Source organism: Brassica rapa, chromosome A01 (assembly GCF_000309985.2).
Source record: "Brassica rapa cultivar Chiifu-401-42 chromosome A01, CAAS_Brap_v3.01, whole genome shotgun sequence".
NCBI classification, from domain to species: domain Eukaryota; kingdom Viridiplantae; phylum Streptophyta; class Magnoliopsida; order Brassicales; family Brassicaceae; genus Brassica; species Brassica rapa.
Genome location: NC_024795.2, coordinates 22,054,538 through 22,066,214, shown reverse-complemented (window position 1 = coordinate 22,066,214; position 11,677 = coordinate 22,054,538). Strand labels below are relative to the sequence as shown.

The 11,677-nt window shown below is 34.0% G+C and overlaps 2 protein-coding genes across 2 annotated transcripts; both read right to left on the bottom strand.

Moving 5' to 3' along the window:
- Positions 1–1,843: 1,843 nt before the first annotated feature.
- Positions 1,844–2,563, bottom strand: LOC108870945. The gene has a single exon (XM_033276308.1). It carries the CDS (start codon positions 2,561–2,563, stop codon positions 1,844–1,846), a length of 720 nt encoding a protein of 239 aa, XP_033132199.1.
- A 1,468-nt stretch (positions 2,564–4,031) lies between these two features.
- Positions 4,032–4,913, bottom strand: LOC117127080 (glutathione S-transferase T3-like). Its single transcript, XM_033276307.1, has one exon. It carries the CDS (start codon positions 4,911–4,913, stop codon positions 4,032–4,034), a length of 882 nt encoding a protein of 293 aa, XP_033132198.1.
- Between the last annotated feature and the right edge of the window lie 6,764 nt (positions 4,914–11,677).

The following is an 11,677-nucleotide window of genomic DNA, read 5'->3' as shown; positions in this document are numbered from 1 at the left end:
TATGACAATAGCAAAACTATATAGCTTTGCTATTGTCATATTTCCATTACCCATTGAGAACTTAACAAAAATGATTTAGAGGGGCTTTACAGATCCTTCATATAGTGCTCAGAGTAACGTAGACAAATGAATGGATTTGGAGTAACGCATTGGTAAGTGTGATATGTTGCGAGACATTGTGGTTATGCTGCATGAAATCTTAGCTCGAAGTACCTATACTGTTGATGTAATGTGGCACTTTTTCTAATATACTTGGATTCTAGTATGTTTTTTTTGTAGCACGCTTAGATTCTAGTATGCATCTTACTCTGTTTTTTCAAACTCTTTCATCTCGTTGTTGTGCTTATCATGGTAAGTAGAGAGCAGGCTTCTTTACTTTTTTAAATAGAAGCTTTTGGAACCTTGTTAAGCTTTTCTGACAAGTTTTTTGAGATTCCAATTTAAAACCAATTAGCAATTATTGGATTGAATTAAGTCTCTTATATATTACTCAAGTTCCTTTCATATTTCTGATGTGAGATCTTCTCTCTAATACCCTTCCTGGGGCCATCAGCTAATGGGATGATCGGACCACTGTCCGGACCGGATTAATGGGTCAGGGTATTGGACCCGCTCTGATACCATGACAAGTTTCTTGGGCTTCCAACTTAAAACTAATTAACAATTAGTAGATTGACCTAAGTTCCTTATATATTACTCAAGTCCATTTCATATTTTCGATGTGGGATCTTCTCTCTAATATTTTCTGATCGTAAAAATATTATGGTGAAACATGCATGGACTGTATAGGTTTTTCTCTCTTGAGCAAAAAAAATTAAGATTCACAAAAATTTAGGATTCACAAAAGAAAAAAAATATTGCATATTGTGTTTACTAACTTTCTTGTGCTTAGATGGTTACATGAGTTAGTACTATAGGCCATTGTGTGTTTTGTCGATAGACATAATAATGATCTCAGAGACAGATTCCTCTTTCGTCGGAAAAGCTTTTGTTTTCTCTCCCAGACATTTGTAACTTTTTATGGTCAAGTTGTAATGAATAAGATTCCTCTAAACATTTCGTCAAAAGGCAGAAACAATTCATTTGAATTTGTTTCACTACACTTCTAGAATATTGTCTTTAGACGAGACACTCTCATGTGTTGATGTAAATATGCTATGGCAAAAAAGAAGAGGACATTTTATGGTTTGAGTTTGTGGTTGGTGAGTCAATATACAATGTTGAATGGATATGGAAAGTAGTAAATAAAAATAGATAACCAATAGAAAAGAAAAAGAGAGAAGGCACAATGTGGTAAGGGCAACATTATTGGTTGGACAAACTTTTGTCCTTAGAATAAATTAGTATTATTTTTTAGTTAGGGACAAATCCATAAGGACTTTTTTAATTTTGTTGATTATTGGTAGGACAAAAAAAGTCCTTAGCATATTTTATAATATTTATTTTAATGTGTGATTAGATATAAAAAATACATTTTAAATAAACTATAAAAAGAAGGTTAACATTAAATTGAAAGCAAAATAGAATTACAACAAAAAAGAAATTTAAATGGAAACAAACATTTTATTAAATTCATAAAAACTTATAAATTACATGTTATCTGGACGATGTCCGAATTTTACCCATATATTTTCAATCAAATCATATTTTAAATTATGATGGGCTTGTATATTGCGAACGCTCGTCCGACGATCCATTGTATTGCCGACCGGCGAAGGCATATTGACGGAAAATCTTTCCATATCACTTTCTTGAAATCCAGGAACCACATATTGTGTCCTTGATGCCCGTTCATCCTCCACAATCATATTATGGAGAATGATACATGCTCTCATAATATTTCCTATCTTGTGTTTATCCCATAAATTAGATGGATTTCTGACGACGGCAAATCTAGCTTACAGGACTCCAAAGACACGTTCAACATCTTTCCGTACAGCTTCTTGCTTCTTAGCAAATAATGAATGTTTCTCAGTTTGTGGTACGTATGACCATTAACATAGAAGTTAACTTCTGGTGCTATTCCATTAATAATGTCATCAAAAACTGGAGATCGATCAAGAATATTAAGATCGTTCATAGTACCTGGTGCTCCAAAAAAAGCATGCCATATCCAGACGTCGTAATCAGCCACCGCCTCCAACACAATTGTTGGTTTTTCGGTTCCTCGTGAATACATTCCTTTCCAAGCGGATGGGCAATTCTTCCACTCCCAATGCATACAGTCGATGCTTCCAACCATTCCTGGAAATCCACGTTGTTCTCCTATATATAGTAGTCTTTGCAGATCCTCCGGTGTAGGACGTCTAAGGTATTGGTTGCCAAACAAGTGGATGATTCCGTTGGTAAAATGGTGCAAACATTTTCTTGCCGTGGTTTCACCAAGTCGGACATATTCGTCAACGGTATCAGCACCACCACCATACGCCAACTGACGAATTGCTGCGGTACATTTTTGGAGCGCGGTTAGGCTCGACCGACCGGTTGCATCTTGTGATGGTTTAAAATAATCCACTTCTTGCTCGAGACGATGCACAATACGCAAGAACAATGTCTTGTTCATTCGAAATCGTCTCCGAAAAACATTGTGTGGGAATGTTGGAGTATCGCTAAAATAATCATTCCAAAGCTGGTCTTGGCCTTCTTCCCGCTCTCTCTCAATAAAGATACGTCTTCTTCGCTCTCTCGGTACGGGAATATTATCTGGGATTTGTAAGAAATCTTCAAAAATATTTTCAAATGGATCATCATCATCGTCATTTTGGTTATAATGATAATGTGAAGATGAAGCCATTTTGAATGAAAAAAAAGGCAATGTTTTTAATATGAGAAGGAAGTAGATGAGTTGTAATTTTAACGAGAATATGTTGGTCACATTTATAGGCTCATGAAGTTAGAGGAGTTGTGATTTTAAACATGTGAACCTTTCAACTACTTTCTAGGTACACAACATGTGAACCTTTCAACTACTTTTTAGGTACACTTCTTCTGAATTTTAAACATGCATATTGGTGATGAAAATTCTTGAATTGAATATTTCTCAAATATGCTTACCAATATTAAATACTCGACCTTAAAATGCAACAACAACACATACGTAAAACGGCAAGTTGGTTTACAATCCTCGACATTAAACCCAAAGTCATTACAAAGACATTGTCTCTCAGAAACACATAACCATAATCAAAGCCATTAGAGAAATACAAGGATGAGACCTACGAAAATTAAGACCAAAAGCATACCCGCAACTAAGTAATCAAAGGTAGACTTAGATTTATTCTTGGACAACTCACACGCCATGTTCTCTAACCTAACGAGCTTCTGCTCAGTATCTTGGTGACTGCAGAAGGTCAGGGAATCTACCTTCTCGACTAACTGAAGTGTGTGTCTGTCCATGGCGCGCATCTCCTCCATTACAGCCTCGTCCCACCATTTCCACACATGACACTCTCCATCGTTTGCATTTGTACATGTGTAGTATCTGCGACCTGGTTCGATGCGAGACGTAGCTATCTTCGGTTCACTTCCACAGTAGCATATCTGTGGAAATCCGAATTCAACCTCCGGCTGCGGAGGGTACACAAACGCCTGAGCTTGGTCTTGCTGAATGAGAGCTTGATTTTGCTGAATGAGAGCTTGGTCTAACTGCGCTTGGTCTTGCTGAATGAGAGACTCTACTTCGTTGTAGTCACTGTCCGACTCAGCCCCACCAAATGTATCATCCTGTGAAGGTTGTGAATAGCTGTGAAGACCCATGTGTAATCCGAAAACTGCAAAAAAATACAAGATAAAAATTAGACATGGACATACGATCAAGTAAACATGTTAACAAGCAAGTAAACATACATACAATGAAGTAAACATTCAAAGGATGAGACATTTGTAAACGTAGATTAATTGATAAAGGGTTTAGTACAAGCAAGTAAACATAGAAACCGTACACATTTAAAACATAATAACCAACCTAGATTTAATAACCAAACAGACAAAACAAACTGACAGAAAACACAAAGGTTGTAGCAGATATTTCTCTAAATATACTCGGCGAGGAGCTTGTTTTTGGCTGCTTCCTCAGCCTCACTGAGTGGTTGCGTTCTGGTCAGGAGTGTGTCTAAGATGGCAAGCTTCTGGAGCTTTTCTTTCCTATCCAAACCCACTTTCCTCAGTTCAAGTACCGTTGTATAGTAATCAACAGACTTCCCAGTCCCATTACGTTTAGCTTTTGCAGCCTTTACACCTTCAGGGCGTATCTCTTCTTCACCAACACCTGTCGTTTCAGTTTGGGAATCTGGGTCAACGGTTTTCCTCTTAGAACTATCAGAAGCTTTAGTGCTGTTGAGGTTGAGCCATTTCTGCTCATACCTCAACACACACCACGCATGCTCCAGTGTGAATTTGGACCCCTGATCCGCGAAGAATATTTCATGGGCCACCTTGAGTACATCGTTCTCATGTTGACCACTGGATATTTGTCTCTCTGCAGCCGCATATGCACCACAAAACTTTGATGTGTCATTACTGATTTTGTGCCACCTCTGTTTATAGTGGAGATGCTGGCTACTTTCAACACTATCTCCACCACAAAGAGCTGCGAAGAACAAATCTCCTACACGTTTCCAAAAAGTGCCTGATTTCTGGTTATTGCCGACTATAGCGTCCTTTGAGGTATTTAACCAAGCACTTATCAGCATCTCGTCCTCGGCTGGGGTCCATTTATGTCTCCTCCCACGCTCCACGGGTTGATATGTGGGTGGAGTTGGAGCAACAGACTGTTGAGAACTGAATTGAGGGATCTGTGAAGATCCAGAAGGAAAACTCTCATAAGGAGAGTTTCCATCATTAACATTGTCGTGTTGACTGTAAAGAAGGCTCGTATAACCAACAGACTGGCTATACGGATTCCTTGGATCCATATAGAAGAAGGAATGTGAGAGAATAAAGAAGATAGAAGAAGGAATGTGACAGAATAAAGAAGATAGAAGAAGGAATGTGACAGAGTTATACTAGAGAAAAAAGAGAAAGAAGATGATGGAGATAAACTCGTGAAAGAAGGGTTAAATAGTTGAAAATGATAATTAACACTCCCATAATGACCTAACTACAAAAGTACATCTCAGTTATTGTATATTACACAACCATAATTACCTATCTACAAGTGCATTAACTACTTTCCAAACTAGCCTTGCAAACAAAGTTGACACTCTGGTCACAATCAAAACAGACTCGACACTATGGTCACAGTCAAAACAGACTCGACACTACCAAGAAATTGTGGCCTTGCAAACAAACTAGACGCCTTTAACTATTGTACAAACTACATTACTTGGTAGCTGAAGAAAAATAAGTTTACCTTCAAGTGTGGAGGAAATGGTTGTTTCTCTTTGATCTCCTTGCTAATACAATCCTCGTGATCGAACCTCACCTCACCTCACCTAATAAACTCGGAAACATAAGAACACACTTCTCAGTTTCAAGAGTTAAACAACAAATAATTACACAATCTAGATCATAAACTCATCATACATCTCAGTTTCATCGATAACAGAACACATTTACCAGATGCGAAGAACACATTACACGTCTACTGAATCGATAAACACATCTCACCTAAACGTACACAATCTACATCATAATCCCTAAATCTACACGATAACATCACCAAATACAAATGAATCATTTATCATCAAAGACTAAAGAGACGACAATATAAATACCAAATCCCTAAATCTATAAAAAATCAAGCAAATGATTCAAAGTATAAATACATGCAAATCCCTAAAATCACCCTTTCACCTTCGATTCGCAGCGATAAAGGTCGGGAGGAGACGATCGAGGGGAGATCCGTCTAGAGGAGACGCTCGGGAGGAGATGCGTCCAGAACAGATGCTCCACAAGCTAACCGTCCAGAGGAGACGCTCGGAAGGAGATCCGTCGTTCTGTTATCGAATCGGGGGGAGATCCGTCGCCGGGAAGGAGATACGCCGTTGATGAGAGCTCTATCGCATATTCTATCGCCGCGAGAGAGAAAGAGAAAGAAGTGAAAAGTTGATTCTCGATTCTTTTCGGTTTTGCCCAAACCAAAAGGCTTCCACCATTCTCTTGCCGACACGTATCACCTAAGGACAAAAAAAAAATATGTTAGCCAACGACAAACCGCGTCCGTCCCAGCAATATTATATAATTTTTATTTAAATAAAATCAAATAAAGCCTAACGACTTCCTCTATCATACCCCGATAATGTTGCCCTAAGGAAGTTCGACGAGAAGATCACTTATAGATTTGGTCGGCATATCACTTTTCTCTCTGAAACTCATAAATACACAAACCCTTTGGTCCCTACCTTTACGTATCCACTTTTCTTCTTTTTCAGCCCCACAACTTTTATTATCTTCGAACTCACCCCTCTTCATATTTAGTGTGCTCTTTTCTTTTTCTTTGTCAAAAATATTGCAATATTCTTTTGTACTTTTTTCTCTCATTGGGTTGCAAGTCTACATTGATTTTGTAATCTTCGTGGTCGAAAGTTCGAAAGAGAAAGAGACGTACAAGTTTCAAAGTGCGAGTAATTATTTAGTTAGCAATGTAATATGGAACCAAGGCTTGTGGCCTGATGGTAATTAACTTAAAGGCAAAAACCCAATACGGTGAAGTCACTAGGGTTCGGCCACTAGAAAACTAAAATTTCATCATCGCCAGGAACGAGAGATCGACACATCACATATGGCAACACGTGACTATTCTGGACCATTTATGTGTTCAAATAAAATAAAACAACGTAACATCGAATGAATATGTGACAAAGACTCCCATACTAAGGCATTGGTTTGCAAGTTGAGAATTCTTTCACCACTATATCACACTTTTAGTGACCCTTTCAATTGACGTATGTATATTCTTGTTGCTGGAAATAACTTCTTAAAACATTTGTTAAAGACTTTAATATAGAAAGGCTGATTCGTTTATTGTCAAATGTTTTTTAAGATGGAAGTTGGTATTAAGTTAATAACCGAACCCAAACCAAAACCAACCTACAATATATTTTATTGGTCTAACATAAACGAGTTCTATGATTAGATGTTATCGAGATGTATTGCTAGACAACCATAAATCATACATCAGAAGTATGATCACATGCATACAGTAACTTGGGTCTACTGATTAGCTAATTGGCATGTTGTCTGGAAAATTTCAACTCTAATTGGTCTACGTTTGCTTTTAGTTTTTGAAGAAAAAGAAAAATTAAAGCATATTTTTGGAAAACAGTTTTCAAAAACTTGACTTTAGGTTTGTAAGCATTGTCTCGTTCTGTAAAATGTCAACAAAGTAAACTTAACGAATCTTTCTTTTAGCTGGATTTTTAGAAACACAGATCCTAAGACATATAAGTCTTCCTTTACATTTTTATTATATTTTAGATTAATAAAGGTAAAAAACACATGGAAAGGTATACGTTCATTATTCAGTGCATACAGTTAAAAACCCACACAGAACATAGAGAGGCTAAAGTAGGGATCGAAAGTCACCTCTCATTTCGTGTTATTCAATTTCCGTTCATTGTGTTTACCAATTAACTAATATATTACTATCATTTTGAATTATTATTGCATTCACTCTTTTCCAAATACCATACACTCTTTATCTGATTATACTCTCAGTTCAAACAGGTCTCGATTAATATGTAATGAGCATTGGAGTCGGATCAAATTTGACGATTAGTACGAATTATAACCTCCATGGACTTGTACTTTAAGTTATGGGGTCTACCGAATGAATGCAAGCGCAGACTCAATATTTGGCACACACGTTAGAAGTACAATATATGTACTACAATACTAGGTTAACATTATATATACTAGGCAATGAACCCGTGCGATGTCGCATGGAAACTCATTTTACAAAAAATATCATTAAAAAGTTATTTGTAAAAACTGTTTACAATTGCCTTTGAAAAAGTACCTACATTACAAACATTGATTTCATGTAATTAACATTAAAATACACATTTAATAAGATGATAAGACATATTTTTACAACTTATAAACATCATTACAAAATATACATTCTTAGACATTTTGACAAAATTTTCAACTATTGCAATTTTTAGAAAAAAATATATCTTTTGACAATTTTTGGATTCCTATTTATGATAAAAAAACACTGTCCTAGAATGATAAGACACATTTTTATTCATTTTCACAACCTCTCGAAAATCTTTGCATTTTTAGCATAAAAATACACATTCCTAAAATGTTAAGATATATCCTTATGCATCTTTTACACCTTTTGATAAACTATTGTATTTTTAGGATTAAGAGACCCACATCCTTGAACATTTTTACAACTTTTAAACTAATATAATTTTAGGATGGAAAACATATTTTTAGATATTTTGATAACTTCTTTTGAGAAAAATGCAATATTTAAGATAATAAATTATTATGAAAAGACAAAATTATATAAGTAGAGTAGTTTTAGACTCACATACCGAATAGTTTCTGTTCAATCTGAGTAGGTTTCAGTCTCTAAAATACTTGAAAACTCTTCATATATGATTTAGTTATTTTTCCGGTTTCCCAAAACCTATCAAAATTTTAATAAATACTCCCTCTGTATTAAATTAGATGATATTTAAGAAAGTTTTTGGTGTTTCAAAATAGATGATATTATCATATTTTAATATTACTTTTAATTTTATCAGAAATTTAGTAACCATTGATATTGTCTAGTCTATTTTTAATTGGTTGAATAATTTTCAATTTATATTTATAAATATTTTTTTGAGTAAAAATCATTTTGTAATTGTTGTGCATTATTAAAAAAAAATTGTTGTGCATTATTCTAAACCTTTATGTATTTTTGAATAGATGGAGTATTGTTCAACTGAAAAAATATAAAAGGCATGACATAGTTGAAGGCCTTTAAAATGATGTAGTTGACACTGAATAACTGAAACAATTTTCTTACACTAAATATAGTACATTAAGGGAGAAAATATAAACTTTTTCTCACAAATAGAAACAGATTTTTTTCTTAGCAATATAAGAACTTACGCTAGTAAAACAAAAAAAAATGAAAACTCAGAACAGCAAAATAAAAGAAAAAATATTAAATTATAATAAAAAATAAAAGAAATTTCAGTAAATGTTAGAACACGTAGAAGTATAGAAATATAATAAATTAAAATATTTATAAAATGCGCTATTATAACTTAACTTATTTGCTTACAACTTACCACTTTGTACATGTAATTTTATATTTATTTTTTACAAAATGTTTAGACCGTACACATATCTTTGAATGATTAATGATGAATATGATTTAAATCTGATATAGAAATGAATGTAAGAGTCATAATAAAAATCATATCACAGACAAAAATTAACAATCACTAAATGTTTCATTTAACCTTTTTCTCTCTTTTCCATGTATCATATATATACACGACCAAAAGACACATTGCAAAAGGTCATGTCTGTTCCTTGGTAAACGGCCGAATCATGTGTTCAAACCAGTCCTGGTTCAAACCATATGTATAACTGCACCAATAGTATTTCTCAGGATATATTGATATGTATTGATATTTAGTTGTTCCAGACCTGTTAAAATATACCAACAGACATCAATATTTTGATAAAACTTAATTTGTGAAAAATTGGTTGGTTAATAGTAGAAACATTTTTTTAGATCCTTGAAATTATAGTACATAGAAATGAGCAAATATGAAAAAACACGTTCATAGATCACTGTCCAAACTTTTGATAAAATATATACTTTTAAATATTTATTTAATTTTTCTAAAGGTATGATAAATAGACATAAAAACAAAACAAAAATAATATCCATGAAAACCTATGCAGCTTCAAAAATCAAAAGACACATTTTCAGATATTTTTTAGTAATTGTCTTAATAGTTTTACGAAAAAGCAAGAAATTTCATTTTTTTTATCATATCTATTCTCCTTAACTGATATATAATTATTGAAATCAAAAAAACAGATCAATGTCTTTTGCTTCTAGTGGTAAGAGTAGGTGCTTAAAAATATGCATATGTTCTTCTCATCTTTACTGAGATTGCCATTTGGTAACAAGCAAATGCAATACGATAAATTTTTTTTTTTGCAATTGTTGTTTGTAGTTAAAACTATTCCAATGTATTTTGTTATTTTTTTCTCCAAAATAAAAGAATTATATAATAGAGATAAGATTTGCACTAATATATTTTTTAAAACCAATGTGAGACCTAATAAATATAATTATTGATATATTTTAATTTTGTAAATATACAATTTTATAAATATATTTAAATAATCTGAGCAAGAAAGTTGTTAAAAAAAATCTGAGAAAAAAAAGAGTGAATTACTGATTGTTGGTGGCCACATAAAGGAGGCATTAATTCACTCCATCTGCTCGCACACGTTCCATCATAACCATTCAAAAGAGTTGTATATCTTGAAATAAAACAACCACTAACTTGATATTTTTCTATAAAAAATGGAGCAAGCACTAAAATCAGAAAAGAAAACAATTGCAGAGACAATTCTCAGCAAAGGTGATGATAGTGTATGAGACGGAAATCTAGATTCTAACGTATTTGATGATGATGGTGGAATTATGAGGGGATACAGAATTTCAAATCCTCATATTTATATTTATTAGATGCAAATGAGACTTTGACACCAAAAGGGTGCGACTCCTAGAGGATGTGAATTTAAAACCAAATGCAACATCGTTAGGTCTATTACAGATGACGTCATATTGATGGATAATGGGTAGACTGTGATGATAGGAGTTTCAAGGCTCCTAATCAAATGTTGTAGTATAAAGGATGTCAAACCAGTTCTAAGTGATTATGATGCAAAGAGAATGCAAGACCTTGCTTAATCTAAGTGCTACCAGTTCTTGAGGTGATTTTAAACTAGATTTCTACCTAAAATGCAATAAAGGACAAAGCTTTCTTTCTTATAAGATGGGAGAACTCATGGGTTATGGGAATTGATCTTGGGTGATCAAGATTCAACCTAAAGGTGTCAACTTTCAACCAATTTATATCTACCTTAGACCTAGACACAATCCTAAGCAAACTCTATCCCTAGATGAATGCTCATTTACCTAGATAACTCAAGCATCAAATTCCTTTGGTTGAATGTTATCTAAGTAATCATTAATCTCAAGTCTACTAGCCATCTTAACACCTTTAACAACAAATCCCTTTGGTAAAGAATGTTAAAAGCTTAGGAGAGTTGGTTCAGGCATTTCATCAAACACCTTCCGGGTATGAAATGCCTAGAGCTCAACTTTAGAGAGGTCAACTCTAAAATTGCATTAAAAGCACTCTACTAGCAAGGAACAAGATTGATCTATACCTAAACACCTTAGATTTAGCTTAATCACCCTTAATCTCCCTAACCCATGAATCCAAAGATGACTACTCACTAATTGTCATGATAGACCCAAGAATCAATGATGATTTGGTGTTAATCATGATTAGTGATCAATATAATCTAAGAAATCACACTCAAAGTTCTTTGTGATTAGATAGAAAATAAGATAAGATCCTAACTTTAGGATTACAAGAGTATTTATATGTCTTTGGAAAACCTAATGGTTCCCATTAAAAAGTCTAAAAAGCCCTTTTAAAACATTAAAATTCGACTAAGATAAAGAATGCTCGGAGCG